Source organism: Ostrinia nubilalis, chromosome 27 (genome assembly GCF_963855985.1).
Source record: "Ostrinia nubilalis chromosome 27, ilOstNubi1.1, whole genome shotgun sequence".
In the NCBI taxonomy this organism is placed as follows: domain Eukaryota; kingdom Metazoa; phylum Arthropoda; class Insecta; order Lepidoptera; family Crambidae; genus Ostrinia; species Ostrinia nubilalis.
In genome coordinates this window covers 460707-481249 of record NC_087114.1, presented here as the reverse complement: position 1 = coordinate 481249, position 20543 = coordinate 460707, and the positions used below count along the sequence as shown (strand labels likewise).

At 36.0% G+C, this 20543-nt stretch overlaps 1 protein-coding gene across 1 annotated transcript; it reads left to right on the top strand.

The window, feature by feature from the left end:
* Nucleotides 1-621: 621 nt before the first annotated feature.
* Nucleotides 622-18617, top strand: LOC135084765 (protein ERGIC-53). The gene is made up of 12 exons (XM_063979504.1): nucleotides 622-843; nucleotides 7531-7685; nucleotides 8323-8495; nucleotides 9235-9350; nucleotides 10213-10377; nucleotides 10925-11037; nucleotides 12180-12308; nucleotides 12950-13054; nucleotides 15359-15444; nucleotides 16196-16357; nucleotides 17460-17591; nucleotides 18468-18617. Exons 1-12 carry the CDS (start codon nucleotides 681-683, stop codon nucleotides 18502-18504), a joined length of 1536 nt encoding a protein of 511 aa, XP_063835574.1. The 5' UTR covers nucleotides 622-680; the 3' UTR covers nucleotides 18505-18617.
* The last annotated feature ends 1926 nt before the right edge of the window (nucleotides 18618-20543 follow it).

Sequence of the window (20543 nt, the reverse complement as noted above, 5' to 3'; positions counted from 1 at the left end):
TTGTATTGAATTAAGCATTATATCACGTTCATGTTTCCAAAGATCACACTCCCACAAGATATGATGGGCAGACTGCTCATGACTGACATCATCAGTGGAACACTCACAAAAAGGAGACGGAACTAGTTTGAATTCGTGAAGTTTATGTTTAAAGTTGCCATGTCCCGTGAGGAACTGCGACGAGCAATGGTCGATTCCTAACCATCGCTTAGTTAGACGTTCGCGTACATTCGGGAAGAATTTATATAAGTGACGTCCTTTGACTGACGTATCCCATCTTTTTTGCCATTCATTAAGTAAATCTCGTAAATCGTAAATCGTAAACGGTAGGTAGGTATTCAATCAATGAACAATGTAGGTACCTACTTAAAACTATACTCCAATACTCAAAAATAAAAGTTTAAGAATAAATATCCTGAGTTTTTATTTATCAAGTTCCAACCAGCGCAAAATAATCGTTATTTGATTTTTCCGATTTTGCGCCATCTATTTTCATTTTTAATAACTATATTACAATCAGAGTTGTGCATCATAAGCAAGACGTGGAGCTCAGCAAACAGAGCTCAATTTCTCGCACATGGATACCGGTTTTTATAATCTGTCGCTTGTCAAATGCACGAGGTACATCACTATAACCGATCAACAAATTTTTTGACGTGTGCGGTGTATTCGTGGTCGCGATGTCTGCGTTAAATAATTTATTAGTGTTAGCGACAATATCCTGCATATTAGTGTTTGTAAACACACAATCAGTGCATAGACGATTTGAATACAAGTATTCTTTCAAGCCTCCTTATTTAGCACAAAAAGATGGATCAGTTCCTTTCTGGGAGTATGGTGGCAGTGAGTATAAACGCTTTTCTTATTAAAATCCCTTGACTGGGGCTCGGTAATTGGGTTTTACGAACTGTAAAACTAATAGGCGTTTGCTCAGATGTACAAAATGTGCATTTTAATTTATAAAAACAGAATTAAAATGATAAAACAATTTGTTGTTACGGTCCAACTTGGGATGACAGCGACACGTCAGTGAAAACTGTCATGTGGGAAAGAGGTGGCTAGATTGGGGTTTTCTCATGTGTGAAAGAGACAGGTAGATGTGGTAATTGTCAAAAATCGTGTTTTTGGTTCCACGACGGCAGATGAAAATGCCGTGAACTGTGAAATTATGGAATTCAAAAATGTTCTCGCTGACCTGAATAATGTCTTTAATGTAGGTTAAACCCTGTATTAATTTCCCAGCATACGGGGATGGCGAACTTCAAGAAAAATACTTTCATATTTTATGAATGCAATTAATAAATTTTAGTTTTACCCCATTTACCCGTTAGCGTATCTAGGGTAATTTTTCAGGGGGGGCCTAGCCCCTAACATCTTATGATACAGGGTTATTTTGGTAGGCATCAGGGAATAGGTATCAACTTAACCACCAAAGACTGAAACCGTAGCTGCTAATTTCCAAATCGACTATGAAATTGTTTCATTATACACATACGTTGCATTTCTAGTAAGATATTCAAGTCAGCATCCATCTTACCTACCTTGCTCTAACTTCTTGCAATTAAGTTCACCCTTCAACTTCTCATCATGACATATTATTATCATTTTTTAGTATTTTCCTAAAATTGTTTGCATTAACCCTTAAGTAACATCCTTATTTTTGGTTACACTTTGAACACCCTGGGGTAAAAAAAATACCCCAAACGGAAATGTAAAATTTTAAGTTAAATATTTAAAATCAATTTAATTTGTGATTTAGAATGTATTAGTGGACTTACTAAATTATACTATTGCTTTAACCTCGTAAGCCCGGATGTGCCCCAGAAGGAACTGAAACTTTGTAGTCAGTAACGCCGAGACATTTTCGGAGGTGATTTCGAAGTATCGCCGGATGTGCCTTCAGAGGAACTAAAACTTTAGCGATAAATTTAAGTTCAAAAATTCGCGCCTATCGAAAAAAAAGAGTGATACTCTATGGCTTAAAGTATTCAAAATCAGGTATCCGAACCTATTAATATAAAAAAAACAAAATGTCACAGTCAAATTATCATTTTTCTTTGACAAGGTGGTTCGTCCGAGAAGACGTGATGAGCGATTAATTTTTTTTCTTCGCGTAAACGTAGTTTAATTGCAAAACTGACCAGTATAATTTAAGTTAAAATACTGCTAAACAAGCAAAATAATTATTTTTCCCAATTTGAAGTAGTTTTGTAAGACTTTTTTTCGTTTGAAAATATTAGTTCTTTGCAAGGAACATTCGGTCTTGATGGTGAAAGTATTATTTTTGTATATTTTTTCTTTTAAGATGGGATTGAATATTGGACTTTTAAAATTATCATATGATTGAGAAAATTTACCATGAGAACGTACTGATTTTTAGTTTAGTAAATATTATAATTAACATGAATATTCACTTTACTTCTTATAAATTGTAACCTATCATTAGTGTATATTATAAAACCGATAGTACTTTTAAAAGTACAAATTAAAAAACATTAAATATAATTAAAACTGTTGTAACTTTTCAGTTACATTTATTAATATCATTATTGTATCTTTATGTAGTATTAATTTATTAAGAAGGTTACATTTATGTTTTGCTTTAAAGTATAAAATACAATTTATTTATTTTTCCTTTTTAAAGTCTGTAATACCGAATGTTCTTTTAAGAGAAAACATTTTTTTATTATTTTTCACCTAAAATAAGCTCTATGCACTATTATATAGGGCCCCTGAAAATATGAATCCAAAAGAAAATCTCTAACATAGAAATTTTTTTACTCGAAGTGCTCGGCGTTTACTACTACAAATTATTCGTTCTTCTGAAAGCACATTCGGCGATACTTAGAAGTCGACAAAATTTACTCTTCGGTCTTACGAGGTTAAAAGAACGTCTATCTAGCGTAAAGAAACATCTTAAATCAATCATAACAAAAAACAAATAATTTTTCATTTGCAAATAATAGTCTTCACAGTGGTTTTCTAAAAAAATCTTGGCAAGTTATTGTGGGAACCAAAAACTTACACTAATAGGACATTGAATAGATGTTTTAAACATATTTTAAACTCAACGTGAAATAAAACGAAAATTTCTGACTTTATTATAAAGCAAAATAAATAAAAAACTTTTTTTTATAAAATTATGAAAAAATATTTTTTATTTATTTTATTCCCAATTATTATTTTCAAAACATATCAGACAAACTTAAATATTACGTAATTATCACTTTTGAGCTCTTTTTCTGTGTCGAATTTATGAACGCTGTGTTCTGAAGGGATATCTTCAAAGCTTGAAAAGTATCATGTAAATCAAGGTCTATTTATCTCTTTGCATTCTCGAGACAACGTGCTACTTAATCGTCATAATAAATATTTACTCATTTTGTTTCAATATTGTAAAAACCTATGAATAACATGTTAGGTGATGATAAATTAAAGCATGCGTAACTAACACCCTGGGGTAAATTTCTACCCCACCTACCTGTACAAGCCAAACGGATGACTTTTTTCACATCTTGCGTCTATGAGCTTAAAGCGCACACTCTGCATTGAGAATACACAAAACGACATTGCACTAGCTTTGCTAGAAAAAAAGATATGTCAATTTTTATGCGCCTGGGGTAAAAAAGAAAGAAAGAAAGAAAGAAAAATTATTTATTTGACAACTAAAAAGCACAAAAAACAACGAGGCGGAGAAAAAAAAAAATGTTGCCAAAGAGGTCACCCACTTAGTATTATCTTGACAGTTGACATTTTACTGCCAAGTGCCAAGACACTGGTTTTCAGTGGGTGCCTTGTACGCAGGGGCAAAAAAAATATAATAAAATAAATTCAAATTAATTAAAATTCACATTAAAATAAAAATAACAATGACAATAAAATTAAAAAAAAGAACAATACAATTACTAAAATTTTAAATAAACATGTCCAAAAATATATAAAAATTAAAATTCACAATAAAATAAAAATTACAATAAGAATAAAATTAACAAAATTAACAAAAAAAAAAAAAAACAAAAAACAATACAATTAATTTCAAATAAACATGTCAAAATAAATTAAAATTCACATTAAAAAATAAAATACCAAATTAACGACACAGACAGGACAATAATAATTTTAATTAGACAAATGTAATAAATATTACGTAATAAATTTTCACACCACATTTATGACAAGGGTAAAAAATTACCCCACGGTGTTACTTAAGGGTTAATATTTCTAACATTGAATAAGTTGTTTATTTCGAATCCGCTTAATATGGACTTAAAATTGTCTAAAATAAAGAATTTTAAGTCCACTCCAGAGTATGCATAGTATTGCCACTATGTATCTTTAAACTCCTTATACCTTACTTACATTTCATCCTAAAAACCTAATAAAGAGAAAACAAACAGCAAAGTATTGTCAGATTCCCTTCCTTCATTATAATTTTGTCTTTCTGAACTATTTAAATAACTCATAAAAAAACTCCATAATACTCATTTATTTCTGCAAATAGGCTTTAAAAAAGCACTTTTACACGTCCCAGTATTAACCCTACCACTGCTTCAGGACAATAAATGAGCCAGTGCTGAGAAGAAGCAGCGCAAGAAACTCAGTCACTCATTATTTAATCCTTATTTCCATGTGCTTCTTATCTCTTATCACCATTGTTTCCATAACTATTTCCTGATCTAATTATTTTACGACTCAATAAAAGATAAAACAAGGTTTTAAAATTAAATCGCTATAACAAGAAGTAAGTAATGGTTTTAACAATAATGTGTTCTATTTTGAGTAATTATTTTTAAAGTGTACTTAACAAACCTGTTTTTATGTGACCATACATTTTAATGTCTTTTGTTTTTGCATTCATCGTTAACAGAGCGTTCATTACTCTTTGCCACAGGACATTTACTAATTTACTAAAAGCTTGATAATTTGGCCTTCACCATTAACTCCACTAAAATAATTATTTGGTATTATTTAATCCCCCAACTCTATGATCAAATGCTGGAGAGTTTGTCTCATTATAATACAAAACACTGTCTTTATTGCATGTTACATAAAGCATAATTTTGCCTAGCTAAATTTATTACTTTTTTAAAATACAGTACTAAAACGTCAATAGCAAACGGATGGAAGAAATTTTGGTCTCTGAAGGAAGTCCTGAAATCCAAAGAGCTAAGCATGCAAATAAAAAGGAAAGTCTTCAACACATGCATACTTCCTGTCATCACATATGGCTGCGAAACCTGGGCCCTCACCAAACACCACAGAGAAAAGTTGGAACGATGCCAGAGAGCCATGGAGAGAAGCCTAATAGGAATAAAGAAGCAGGACAGAGTGAGAAGTAGCACAATAAGAGAAAAAACCAAAGTTGTCGACATAATTACCCGAATAGACCAACAAAAATGGAGATGGGCAGGTCACATGATCCGGGACCCAGAAGAAAAATGGTGTAAAAGCGTCACTGACTGGTATCCCAGGGATGGAAAGAGAAGTAGAGGTCGGCAACAAACAAGATGGGAAGACGACCTAAAACTCACAGTTGGACACTATTGGAGAAGGGTAGCACGTGACAGGTCCCAATGGAAATCGTTGGAGGAGGCCTATGCCAAGAGGCAAACTGAGCTTCGGGATATTTTATAACACAGATCTTATTATTTATCATATTTTGTAACTATTATGTAACCAAGTTCAGAATAAAAAGGCTTATTATTATTATTATTATTATTTATACTAAAACGTCAGCAAGAAATAAAAATATTCACACCACATTTATGAAAAGTATGTCACAAAGTGACTCATAAAGCAAAATAGGACTTAACCAGACGAATAAAATATAAATTGGAACGAATAGAACTAGCATAGACCAAGACAAATTGAAACAGTATCGACTATAGTTCAGTCGACATCTTTAGCATAACAGTGTAAATTACATCGATGTAGCATATCTTACAGCGTAATACTTTTATGCATGACTATGGAGAATTGAAACGTAAAGTAAGAGTTTTCATAGTTTGAAGGTGATTGCATATTAACGTTTAATATTATCCAATAAATATTTTAATGAACTGATTCCTGATTGTGCAGTGTTATCACAATCGTATTTCATTTGATATTTTATATGAATAGTGCCTGAATTAATTAGTTAAATAGGAAAACATGATTGATTTTGTTTGAATGCTGTTTTTCCTTGACCCGATTTCATTACAGTTAACAGGACATTAGACTACGATTTTGTTACAAAGTAGCACATATTCGTTTGTCCGTTTCCGACAAAAGGAAGTCCACTGCTGGACAAAGGCCTCTCCCAAGGATTTCCATAATGACCAGTCCTGCGCTGGCCGCGTCCAGGCACTTCCCGCGACCTTCGCCAGATCGTCAGTCCACCTAGTGGGGGGCCTGTCCACACTACCCAGTCCGTGGTCGCCTCTCCACTACATTACTACCAGCAGTGTCTTGGACAAACTTGATGTAGCTAAGCTATAATAAAGGATTGACTTTCAGTAACCAAATAAAATGCATTTTTGTTGCCACTGAACTTGAAACATCTGTTTTTTAAATAACAGATAGCATCTCAAAGCTTCTTCTAGTATAAACTACTAAGTTAATCTCAATAAAACAATATAAACTACTTATCAGCCTGCTAATCCGGTGTTAAGTTGTAAACCGGCTCCCTTAACGCCACTGATAAGCTTATCTATCAGATACTTGACGACTTTTACAGCATAACATAAAACTGACATTTGTGATAATATTCCCATTAAAACGCAAATAAAACTATTTTATTTATTTTAAAATGTCTGTTTATACTTGTAAAAAATAATGAGTGTACTAAATATTATAGTATAGTAAATAATGTACTAACTGTTATCAAGTTTTTTCTCCAAATAATTAATAAAATATGAGATCCAACTTTAAGAAGATGTTCATTTTTCTTCTGTGTCAATAGAAATAGTAAGAGGGTTCCTTACGTCACGTACGTGACATCGAAAATTGCTACATCGACTGTCACGACAGCGAAAACGCTGCATCCAATGATTGACATGACTGACAGATATGTCAAAATCCACCAATCATGCAGCATTTGGACCTCCGTCTACGTATTGCTATCTGGCGGATTTTCAATCGCGAAAACCCTCATTGTTGACGCAGCGAGCGAATGTCTTGACATCGAAAGGTTGTAGCCCTCAAGAATTTTCAGCTCAACTGTGTTTAAATCGAGTTAACTGCGCACCTCGCGACCGTGATGTCAAATCGACGCTCTAGTACAGATGGGGCGAACGCAGGCAGGTGTGCAGATAAGTGAGAGAGAGAGTCGCATTCCAACGAGTTGCGCAGTCAGCTCGATCGGGTTGTACACACGGCCACACTGTTAACTATCCATTTCCGTTTTTTCTCTCGCTCTCATCAAATGGTGATTATTTGCGATAGAACGAGACAACATGACCGGCAATGGGCAGTTAACACTGTTGCCGAGAGTACAGTGTAACACCTTAGATCTTAATGTTCTTAACTAAACTTCCTTCTACCCCATTCCAGATGCGATCGCGTCGGGTGAGAGCGTGCGGCTGGCTCCGTCTATGCGCAGCCAGAAGGGCGCCATCTGGTCCAAGCACCCGCTGTCGTTTGATTGGTGGGAGGTGGACGTGATGTTCAAGGTCACCGGGAGGGGCAGGATAGGAGCCGACGGGCTGGTGAGTACTGCCTTGAACATAAGGGGGACCCTGGGCATTTAGGAGTGTCCCTTCAGCTCCAATAGTTCTAAGATAAGTCAAATACGGCCTGGCCTGGTGAGTACTGCTGTTACATAAGGGGAACCCTGGACATTTAAGAGGGTGTCCCTTTAGTTGCCTCCAATAGTACTGATATCAGAGCACAGACGGGGCGTATCCAGCTTCTGGGCAAGTGTTTGGTGAGTACTGACACAGCTTAACCTACTGTGGATCCTGGACGTATAAGGGTGTTTCTCTAGCTACAATAGTATGGTCATCAGGGCACATACGGTCCTGACTTCGATATACCTAACTTCTGGGCCAGGGAAGGGGGCATAATTAGTTTGTAAGTGAGGCAGTCTTTAACCTACTGGGGGCCCTGGCCATACAAGGGAGAGAGCGTGCGGTTGACTAATGTCACGGTCGTGATCTCCAGCATTCTGGTACACTATACTACGCGTGGCGAGTACACGAGCGAGGTTTTGGAAGAAATCGCTTTATAGCGATAAAGTTGATGTGTCTTTTCTATTTCTATATTTCTTTTTAAGTAACTGGTTTGTGTAGTGTACAGTATACTGTATTAATTACTATATCTTAATAACACGTCCGTGATCTCCAGGCATTCTGGTACACGACGCAACGCGGTGACTACACGGGTGAAGTTTTCGGCTCCTCGGACCGCTGGAACGGGCTGGCGCTCATCTTCGATTCCTTTGACAACGACAACAAGCATAACAACCCATACATAATGGCCGTGCTCAACGATGGGACGAAGGTGTTTGATCACAAGAGGTGAGAAGGACTATAATACATATCTACTTAATATTTACTACTAAGAAACTTAATCAACATGGAAAGCATTGGGGGAGGCCTATGTTCAGCAGTGGACATCCTATGGCTGAAATGATGATGATGAAGAAACTTAATGACACCACACCACCAAAATATCTTTTCTAGTGTATTTAGAAGAAAAAGCCGGAGACAGCACAGTTCCAATTTATTTATTTATTTATTTATTTATAATATACCAATCGCAATATACATAAAAAATATGGTTTTTTTTTTTCATTTTTATTTTGCGAATTTTATCGAAACAATTTAATTAGTTACTATGGGGCAGAGACGAATTCAATTAAGAGATCATTTAAATTATAAGTGAAGCCGTCTGGCTTGGTAGTATGCGTACTAGATTACTATGCCAGAGGGTGCGGGTTCGATCCCCGTTGAACACAAACATTTGTGTGATAAGAACACCTTGGTAGTCTTGGTACACCACGCTTAATAACCGACTACGGTTAAAACATGCGGTATCAAAACTTAAACACATACCTTACACAGTCTTAAGGGGGCGTCCATTAATTACGTGAGACAATTTTGGCTATTTTTTAAAAATTACGTGATATTTCTCGACACCAACCCCCCCCCCCCTCTCCCCCACGTGAGATTAAGTGAGGTTTTTCTGGACCCCCTCCCCCCCCTAAAAGTCTCACGTAATTAATGGACGCCCCCTAACTTTCGCTTCTCTTCGCAGCGATGGATCCACTCAGTTGCTGTCGGGCTGCCTGCGAGACTTCAGAAACAAGCCGTTCCCGACGCGCGCTCGCATCGAGTACTATCTCAACACGCTCACTGTATACTTCCACAACGGTGAGTACTCACGATAGTGAGCTTCCGTCATTTACAGTATCAGTCGATAATGTTGTAATGAAGTGGTAGGGCAAGGTATAATTGGGGCGTGTATAGGAGCCTTGAAAATGGCCTACATTCTAATAAAGAGTTTTGATTACAGTCTATAAACCATAGAATTATAACATCTAGAAACCAAGTACGCCCAAGAAAAGTGAGGCACTTTAAATTAGACTATGAGTATGCCGAATATTCCGTGCTTTTACCCTATCAGCCTTTGATGCTTTCTACATGGTCCTTCGAACCAAATATAAAACGGTGACCTATGGATTCAGACAAACTTTTCAACTGTATGGTACAGTGTAGTGCCCAATGATATTTATTAATGGAAGTTTATATCCATAATCCGTTGACTGTTACCCATAGTACACGGCTTAGTTTGGGACTAGACGTCGTAGTGTATAATGTCCAAGCATGACTTCTCAGCACCAACCCATATTATGTTGTCCTGAAGTTGCTTCCACCTTTTTAATATAAGTTTTTTTTTGTAATTTCTTTTTTGTAAAGCAAGCAATAAACGATTTTTTATTTATTTATTTAAAGTGGTGGTAGGGCAAGCTATTTGTATTTGGAACGTGTACAAGCGCCCTCGAAAGAGCCTAAGTACTGAATAAATGATTTCATTTGAAGAATAATTATTTAGGCTGGCTTCCGCAGAATAACAGCGTCATGTTCTGGGTTTTACTACCTCAGAGCATGACACGCTGAACGGTGGCCATTTTTGGTTCTAACTCCCTTTTACTTATTCAAGCTGTGTGTTTTAATTTTTTATGTTGGAACCAAAATAAGTGTTTTCTTTCTATTATTTTTTTGTATTCTCCAGGCATGACCAACAACGAAGCGGACTACGAGCTGTGTTTCCGCGCCGAGAATGTGGTGCTCCCTCGCGGCGGCTACTTCGGGCTGTCGGCCGCCACCGGCGGGCTGGCCGACGACCATGACGTCATACACCTGCTGACTACGTCACTGCACACCACGCAGCAACAGGGTAAGTGGCATTTATCGCGCACTGTAGTAACCGCCTTGGGGGTCTAGTGGTTATATCACATGTCTCAATCCAGAGGTCGAAAGGAACGGAAAGCGACCCTGTCGATAAGTTATAAATAATAACCAGTCATGATTGATTAGACGTCATCATAACCAAGAAAACGCATCATGCCTCTTAACGGAAGATAGCGGAAAAACCACGAATTTCACGATGAGGTTTCAATGTGACCACAACGCGTTGTGATCTGTTTTTTTGCTCGATGAGCGTTTCAAGTCTTTAAGGTGCGATTGTGGTCAAATACCTGCCTTGTTATGCATAAAAAAAAATTAAAAAAAATCGAAATTTAAAAAAGTAATTTAATAAACATGTTTATATCTGTTATCTGGGAGCCACAATACAACTGCGGTACAGGTGCTGTGTAAAATGACCAAGACAAACTGTTGTGGCACCTAAATACAAGGAAGGCTTACCCCAAATGAAATAAGAAGAGGCACAGAAATAGTAGTTATTAATTCAAGTATATGAAACCTGTATATTTCGTTCCCAGGCGGGCAGCAGATCAGCGCGGACGAGCAGCAGAAGCTGGACCGCGAGTACCAGGAGTACCAACAGAAGCTCGAGCAGCAGAAGGACCAGTACCGCAAGGACCACCCCGACGAGGTCAGTCCACGGCGGACACTAAGGCATAGTCTGACAAGTTGTAACTCTTGGCTACCACTCACCTTAGCAGGGTGGATAAAAATCACGTTTTTTTTTAAAAAATCACGATTTTTTGATTAATTTGATTTTTTTTATTTTTATTAGGTTCTGCGATCATTTCTTTAGTTTTTCTTACGGAATACATTTTTATTTACGTAGAATTGATGTATGGAGCAGGCAACACCGCCAAAAAAAATTAATTATGTGGTTATCTGAAAAATCGCAAATGTGATTGTATGGAAAAATTAATTTTTTCGGATTCTCCATACAAAACGACAATTTCATACATTAACACCTAATATTAACATTGTTTTCGAACATTACAGTTGATTAATATTAACTCCCAGCCTTTCATTAATTCCATTCCGGTCATTGATTTAAATCAATGATTTTTATTAAAAAATCATGTAATAAAAATCGTGATTTAAATCATGCAACCCTGCACCTTAGGGTGGAAAACAGTAAAGAAATATTTTTTACTGAAGTCTAACATCGTAACCGACTCAGTTACAACTCACCTTAGTAGGCTACAATACGGTACAGAAATAATAATTTGTTCTGAAGTTTGTCACTGAGTATTACAATTTATTTTAGTTTAGACACCACGGGGTGTTTTTCAGTCTGATACCTAGTAGAGTAATAAAATTACAAACTACCTAAGTTTGTTAGATCCTACAAATAGCCATAACTTGATTTCAGAAACCGCCGGCTACTTGTAGTCCTGACACGAGAATTATAACTCACCTTTGTTAGAAGTTAGAATCATGTCAGGGATCACAGGTATTTCTTAAATTTCTTCACTAGGCGTCACATGTTCAATATTATGTTCTTGTCACTTAAATTTCTTCACTAGGCGTCACATGTTCAATATTATGTTCTTGTCAACCCTTACCCATGTGACATGCAATAAATAATTTGAATTTGAATTTGAAAATAAATCTTTACGAATAATATCGTGTGCAGTCCTACAAACGGATGACCAACGTCCACCTCAAAATGCCTTATTTGAAAGATCCCTTAGTGCATTTTTATTTAAGTATTATAATTTGGTCTGTACTCTGCAGCTAGTAACAAAACTAATATCATTCTCCCTCTCTCCCCAGATGAAGGACAAGGAGAGTGAATTCGACGACTGGTTCGAGTCGGACGGCCAGCGCGAGTTCCGACAGATCTGGCAGGGGGTCATGGCCTTACAAGACGCACTCCGTGACGTCAACAAGAAGGTCGATGAGGTGAGTCTGAAATCTGAATATGCTACCTTCGGAGGAGTCCCTTCATAAGGATCAAGAACGGCATTTCCTTTAAGAAAGGAATTTCAAAATTTTTTCAATGTTTCTTCGCACTGCCTAAATGAAAACCAAACCAAGTTTAGCCCTTTGGTACTTGGGCGGTAGTTACATTCTATTTATAACCAGTAAATAGGTTTTTCGCTAGAGACGTTCGTATAATGTATCTTACTCCGATTATAGCAAATGCCACTATTTGTGGTAATTATATTGGACTAGCTGACCCGGCGAACTTCGTACCGCCTTAGCGTAGAGATTTTCTTTGTATTTTTTTCCGTAAAAACCTTGTACAGAGTATTAGAAAACTACAAAAAAAAAATCAGCCAAATCGGTCAAGCCGTTTTCATGTTATGTCGTGACAACGGAAAACGGGTTGAATTTTTATATATAGATTAATTAGAATAAATGTTTAGAATATGAAGGTTCTTACCTATTGTACCGTTGGTATACTTTTCCAAATAAAAAATGGAGGATTAAAACTTACATTCCCCACGCTAGTCTAACGGGTTGAGGAGTCTTCATCGTCCTCTATAAACATTTTCATCCACAATAAATATTTTTGATATATTTCTCCTCTTTTTTCGCAGGTGATCGGCAAACAGACCAACTCGCTGTCCCTCCTCAGCGCAGTATACAGCCACACACAAGGACAGCCCATACAGCCCGCCGCGCCCGGCCAGCCGCCTGCGCAGGTAATAATCGTCCATTTATTTATTTATTTATTTATTTATTAATAGGTACAGTTACAGTACATACAGGGTGGAAACGATAAGTGATCTCACTCGATTATTTCTAAACTATGCAAGATATGGAAAAACTGATTACTGATCCTGAAAGTGCTTCACGAGCTCTTTCAAACGATATCAGTAATATGTTACAGAATTAACTGGATCTTTTCGAAAATTCAATGTTTTCAGCCTCCATACTAAATGTATGCCACTATGCCAGCCACACAATATTAGAAGTGTTATTTTTTTATTTTAAATAATAAACACTTAAAATTAACTCGTAAATTGTTTATTCTAATATAAAATTATTCATGGAAAACATTGTTTTTAGACTTTACTTGCTATAATATTATCAAGACATGAGTGCCATGACTGTGTCAGTACTAAATGTATGGAAGCTGGAAACATTGAATTTTCGGATAGATCCAGTTTATTTTATAACTTATCATTGGTACCGTTGGATAGAGCTCGAGAAGCGCTTTCAGGATCAGTTATCAGTTTTTTGATATCTTGTATAGTTTTTAATATTATGTGGTTTTACTAAATGTATGGAGGCTGGAAACATTGAATTTTCAGATAAATCCAGTTTATTTTGTAACCTATTATTGGTACCGTTGGATAGAGCTCATGAAGCACTTTTAGAATCAGTAATCAGTTTTTGGATATCTTGTATAGTTTAGAAATAATCGAGTGAGATCACTTATCGTTTCCACCCTGTATAATACTACTTATTTAGTAAAAAATACAGCTAAAAATCACTTACAAATCTATGGACCAATTACAACTGCACACAACTATGCCTAATAACTTAAGTGCTTAGATAAAACAACAAAAACGAATGTTAGCTACAACAACAACTAATCCAACAATCTAATCAGCATTTCTTAATTTATTTTTAAAAACCCGAAATGTATGCTGGAATATGTCCTTGTCAACGTCAAGACTATTGTAGGCCCTGCACATTCTGTAAATAGGGTGATTTACTGAGACATTATTTGTAGCGAGTGGTACATGAAACAGCTGAGGTCGACGCACTGAACGTTTCGGAACCCTAAACAGTATCTTTTGAAGCAGTGAAGAGTCGAGTGCACCATTCACTACTTTATGCAAGGTGCAAAGATCTACCACATCCCGACGGTCTTCTAAACTGCTCATTCCAAACTCCCGAAGTCTATCCTCATAACTAGGTAACTTGCGTCTAAGTCCCAGTCTACAGCACAGACCTCTCAAGAATCGACGCTGAGCAGATTCCACCCTATCTTTATGTTCTTTATATACATTACATTATTTACATTACTATTTATATAGACGTAGCGTAGGCAGGCCTCCCACTAGGTGGACCGACGATCAGGTGAAGCTCGCGGGAAGTGCCTGGATGCGAACGGCGCAGGATCGGTCTTTGTGAAAATCCTTGGGGGAGGCCTTTGTCCAACAGTGGACGTCTTTCGGCTGAAACAACAACTATTTATATCATTGTTAACGCATTGCCCAATCATTGAAGTGAAGTGCTGAAATATCGGAAACACAAAATTAAGGTACATGGTAGCAATCCCGTCAGTAATAATAATTATCATTGAAGTGATTTTAATATGTGTGTATCACCAGAGTAAATACAAATGAGTAGGTCATCTTCATAGAAACGCACCGAGCGCGGTTTGTATGTGAGCGCGCCAATATACGTATGCGGAGCGCACGCACACACTGACAAAATTCGGCGCAACTCCGCTAATCCATGCTAAATTTGGTATCACTTAGAAATCATACTCCAGGCAGGAACTTCAGATAACGATACAAATCGAATCACACACACAGTATGCGCAATGCGCATCCACTAAAGTACATGCAAGAGACGTAAACGTACTTTTGTGTTAATTTTAAATTGGGTATAAATGTCGTCGGCTAATCGTTGAATTGGCCATATCGTGATGTTCCCGAGTACTTCATGATTTAGTCGGCCATATCGTAATGTGCCCAGTGAGAATTTGGGTGACATACGTATTGATTTATTCGTGTGAGTGACTGAGTTTCAAAAGCGCTTCAAAATCAAGTGTTGCGAACTAGCTAAATGATGGTCTCGCTCGAAGTGCTGCGCTAGTAGTACAAAAATGAGACGTGAAGATTCTTAATGAGCTAGATTTCACAATTTCTAGTTTTCACAACATAATATCTGATTCTGTAAACACCTGTTTCACAATAAATAATTTTGAATTATATTTGATTTGATTTCCGAATTTATTTTGGATTATATTTGATTTGATTTCCCCCCAGATGCCGTCGCTGCCGATCGGGCGGCACGACTGGGACGGGCTGGTGGCCAACAACCAGATCATGATCAACACCATCGCCGAGCTCAAGTGAGTGCCGCCATCGTAACGCCCGTATTCATAACCAACGCCTAGACTTTGGATAAATTGTCGTTTTATACTTAAGAGGATGTGAGCTTACGTCTGTATTTATTTTTACCCGACTGCGCCAGAAGGAGAGTTATTTTTAGCTTTTTCTCTGATTGACTCTTTTTACTCTGATTCTCTGATGAAGTGTACAAACATTTTAAAAAACTATATGTATTTTTTTTTCAAATATTATTACCTATTATGAAAAATATTTCATGATCATCAACACGATCGATCGCCGAGCTAAGTGAGTGACATAACGCCCGTATTCATAACCGCGTCTCTAACTTTGGATTTAAAGACATTTTGTGATCTGTATTGTTTTTTGAGATTGTTGTACTGTCATTAATTTAATATTTTATTTTTACTGTGCTCCGTATTCACAACCAAGGCCTTGACTTTGAATAAGTTGTTAATTATTTTGTTCGTTTGTGCTTGAAATTATTGTGTTATGTTAACAAAACAAATAAAAGTTGTTTGTAATTCAATTTATCCTTTAAATAATAGATTTATTTATTTATTTATTTATTTATTTTTTGGGAAACATACAGTTACAATATAATTTAACTTAGGTGCAGTAAGATACAAAACTAACGTATCAATTATTTATTAGATAATAAATTACTTTTAATTACATTTTTTTCCTGTAATATTTTCGATTTTCACACATCTTGCTATCTCAATCAAAACTAAATTCTACTTCCATCCGCAGAGGGTTCATAATCGAAGTGGCGCGTAAATCAGACGCTCTGATAGCGGCGAGCGGCGGCGCGCCGGCGGCTACGGCGGCGGGTGCCATCAACCCGCAGTTCCTGAGCGAGATGAGGGACTCCATGCACCAGCTCAAACAGTCGGTCGCTGGCGTGGCGCAGAGGTGAGACTTATTTTATAGTAATATTTTCATTCGACCATTTTACCTAGGTAAAATCAATCTTGGTAATTGTTTTTTTATCCACAACGAGGAAGCTCTTGGCCTGTATCTCACCTGATGGTAAGTGACGATCAGGTCGAAGGTGGAAGCGAGCTTCACCCGGAATCCTCAACCACGGCGGAACTGGCTATCTTACCTCTAACTGCCGGAACACAGTAATGCAGCTCTGAACTGGTTTTTATCATTCATAGACACAAATTGCTAATATTGAAATTGATTTCCTTCATCATCATCATCATCCCAGCCATAGGACGTCCACTGCTGAACATAGGCCTCCCCCAATGCTTTCCACGTTGAGCGATTGGTAGCGGCCTGCGTCCAGCGCTTCCCTGCTACTAATAATCATTTAAGGATTTTTACTCCTAGGTGAACTTACGACCTTTCAGCAACACTGGATGCAGGTCGCTACCAAGGATTAAAGGATATGTTCGACAGTGGACGTCCATTGGCTGAAATGATGATGATGATAATGATTTACGTAGATAAAATCATTATTTTTTTGTGGTAAATTGACTAAAACACCCCAGCCTTGATTTGATTTTTTTTAAGTTATTAGTACATAATATTTACTAGTACACAACTGTTTCATTAACACTCATGTTAGCTAAAATATTATGCTTGTGTTTGGTGTGGTTTCATCATAAAAATGTTCATGAAACAAAACAACCCAAATGGTCTTTTTAAAAGGCTAAGGCCTAATTTTTCAATCGTTGGATAACTTTTAACTGAAGAATAAGTTTGGCATATTGACAGTCTCAGTATGGGAAATATGTCAAAATGACATATTTATTCTTCAGTTAAAAGTTATTTGATGATTGAAAAACCGGCCAAAAGTCAAGTTAATTTTAACAGACCAATTTATAACGCAATGAGATTCGAAATATTTGCAACTTGGTTTATCAATTTTTAAAAGACACAACAACAGGATAGAATTCAACTTCTACAAGATGACCTACTTCTACAAGATGACCTTGTAACATTTCACAATTATTATTTTTCACGCCTCTTACAAATTATTTATTTCATTTTATTACTTATCTTGCAGGATGTCCAACGCGCCTCAAGTGGTACAACAGCCGCTATCGTCGTGCCCGGACGTGTCGTGCGTGAGCCTGGCGGGGCTGCTGGTGGTGGTGGCGGCGCAGCTCACGCTCATGTTCTTCTACGCCGTCTACAAGTGAGTCACGCTTTTCACTTTAGTTGTGTGTTTTGGCAGAGTAAAATAGGATCAAAGAAAGAAAGAAAATAACTTTATTTTGACAACAGACATACACAAAAAAAAATAACTAAGTTGCCAAAAAAGGTCACCCACTCAGTAACATCTTGACAGTGTCAAGACACTGATTTTCTGTGGGTGCCTTTTATGCTGATCACTCACACTTTTCTCGTGGAAATAGTAAGATAAGAGGCTATAAGGCTACTAAGATTATGAGGCCTGATACTAGTGAGTGACGCTTTTCGTAGATTGAATATGACCACTCACCCTCTTCTCGTGGATATCGTAAGATAAGAGGTTAGGCTATGATAAATTATTAGGCTCTAACTTCTGATACATTTTTCGGTTGATCTAGGGTGGTCCTCCTCTCTCCTAATTGCCGTGCCCTACAGGGCCCATAATGTTCTAATTTTAAGTACATAATAGATGCAATAAAATATTGAGTATTAAGTCTAAGCTACTAAGTTAATATGATGCCTGATACAAGCGAGTGACGCTCTTAACTCTTTGCTTTAACTGTATGGTTCTGGCAGAGTAAAATAGAACCACCGACACTCTTCTCGTGGGTGTCGTAAGAGACTAATAACATATTTAAGATCAGCGGGCCTAGAAAAGGCCGCTTTGAGCAATTCTCGTTAGATCAGCGTAAGGGGTGTAGGCCTAACACTTTTCTCACTGGTGAATAAATAAATCATTATTAATTATTTTACAGTCATCTCTTGTAATACCTGTGGTCATTTAAATATAATTTGTGATTTTATGTTTACAAATTTTTGTGTAATATGTTGAAAAAATATTATTTGGCCATCATTCTGATTTGAAAATTATTCTTTTCAGAGAAAGAAAAGAAGCGCAAGCGAAGAAATTCTTCTGAAGGGAGTGACTGTGTAAATGAAGCGTCTATTACTATACTGCTTGCCCTCTATGTCACAAATATTACATTAAATAATGTTATTCTTATCATGAGATTGCAATTTTTACCAATTTTGTTTAAAAAGTCAAAAGTCAAAAGTCAAAATTTCTTTATTTGTTTGGACTAATAAATAGTTCTTACAAATCGTCATTTTGCTCTTAAGGAGCCTCTACATGTCTCATAATCTTTTTACCCTACCAGCGCTTCGAGACCAACATTTGGCAAGTGCTGAGAAGAAGCGCCGCAACAAACTCAGTCACCACTGTCTGCCGGTTAATATAAATAAATAGAAATAGTAGTAGTAGGTACATTCGATTCAGGAGCAGTTCACTGAATTTACCATGCATTCTTGTATGGTGTATCTTATAAGAATGGGTATACAAGATTGCGTGGTATATTAAACAAGGTAGTGACGTGCTAATATCTAGACTTACATATTAAGATACTAGTAGAAATGACTCGCATACATAAATTTGAATAACTTGGATTGACCAGAATTTACCGAATTGAATGCAACTTTTTTATGTTACTGTTATTGAAAATTTTGTCTTCCTGCATTTATTATTGCATTTTTATCGGTAAACAAAATCAATTATTTTATTTTTTAATAAGAACTGTCATTCCTCAGAGTATTATTGTTATTTTTTATCTGAATTTTATACTGTACTTCTTTTGATTTTAAATCTAGTTAATTGTTGTGTTATTTCATTATTTAACGTGGCAAGTAGTATGTAAATAGTAGATTAGTATTTCAAATTTTTTACCATCTGAGTGTGTTTGAGACGTAAGAAAAATAATATAATTCTGTACATAAAATATTTATTTTTTTATTTTCTCTGTCTTTTTTTTATATCTTTGTGGCGCTCTCAATTCTGACTTATAGGAAATAATTTGTGAGTAAATTACAAAATGGTTGTAACTAAAATTTTAGTTTTTTTATAAAAAAAATCTTTGGCGTTTAATATTTTTTTGGTTTTGTTCGACAGAAATGTTTTTCTTAGTGCTCAACTATGGGACTACAAGGATGAGCTCATCCTAATTAGAAAATCATATTCAACGGTAATATTTAACACATTTTTTTACAAATCAACGGAGAGTATTAAACACAATTTAATTTACGAATAACTGCAAATCGAACCTGAATAATAAAAAATGTGCTAAATGTTACCAATATCAAAATTCGGTCTCTATTTTCCATATCGAATTTGTAAAATATTATTCATAAGAGATACATTGTTTATTGTTCAACAATAAAAATGTGCCAATTATTTAATTGTTTTATTGAGAAACATTTCCCTCATTAAATTCTGGGGGTAGGTGAAAAAAATTCATCGCACAGTAGACGACGCCGCATCTCTTCAGTCGGACCCCGACCATTAATCGTGCAAACTTTGGGAAAGTACCTTTTTAAAAGTGTTTGTGTATTGCTAATCAAGTGGAAATAGTAATGAGTATTTAGCAAAAATGCAACATGACACTAAAATAAATTCCTACATTCTGTTCAGATCATAAAGTTAATATGTTCAGATGTGGTTAGGCCCAGTTTTTTGATTCTTAGTTAAAATAACTAATTGTTAAATTTTGCTACTAATGGTTAAATATTAACAAAATGTAAACAAATAGTTAAAAAATGTACTAAAAGTCAAGCTAACCATTGTTCGAAAAACATTTTTCTCTGATATTTAACCACTTGTCATTTGACATCTGTCAAATTTGACCATTGGTTATTTTAACTACGAATCAAAAAACCGGGCCTTAGTAGACTTACGAGCTGGTAAATCAAGTTTCAATTTCATTATTTTGGTTCTTTAATTGATTGTAGATACCGATTTGGTTTTTCTTGAAGAAAAAAAAGAGCAATTTTTGTTTTGTTCTTGATTTCATAATCTAAAAGCGCCATATTGAGATCAGGTTTAGTAATAAGGGTCATTCAAAGTGAAATTATAGTAGTTCAGTGCCGCCATTATTAATTAAAAAATAAAATCTGTCACCTGATCTTT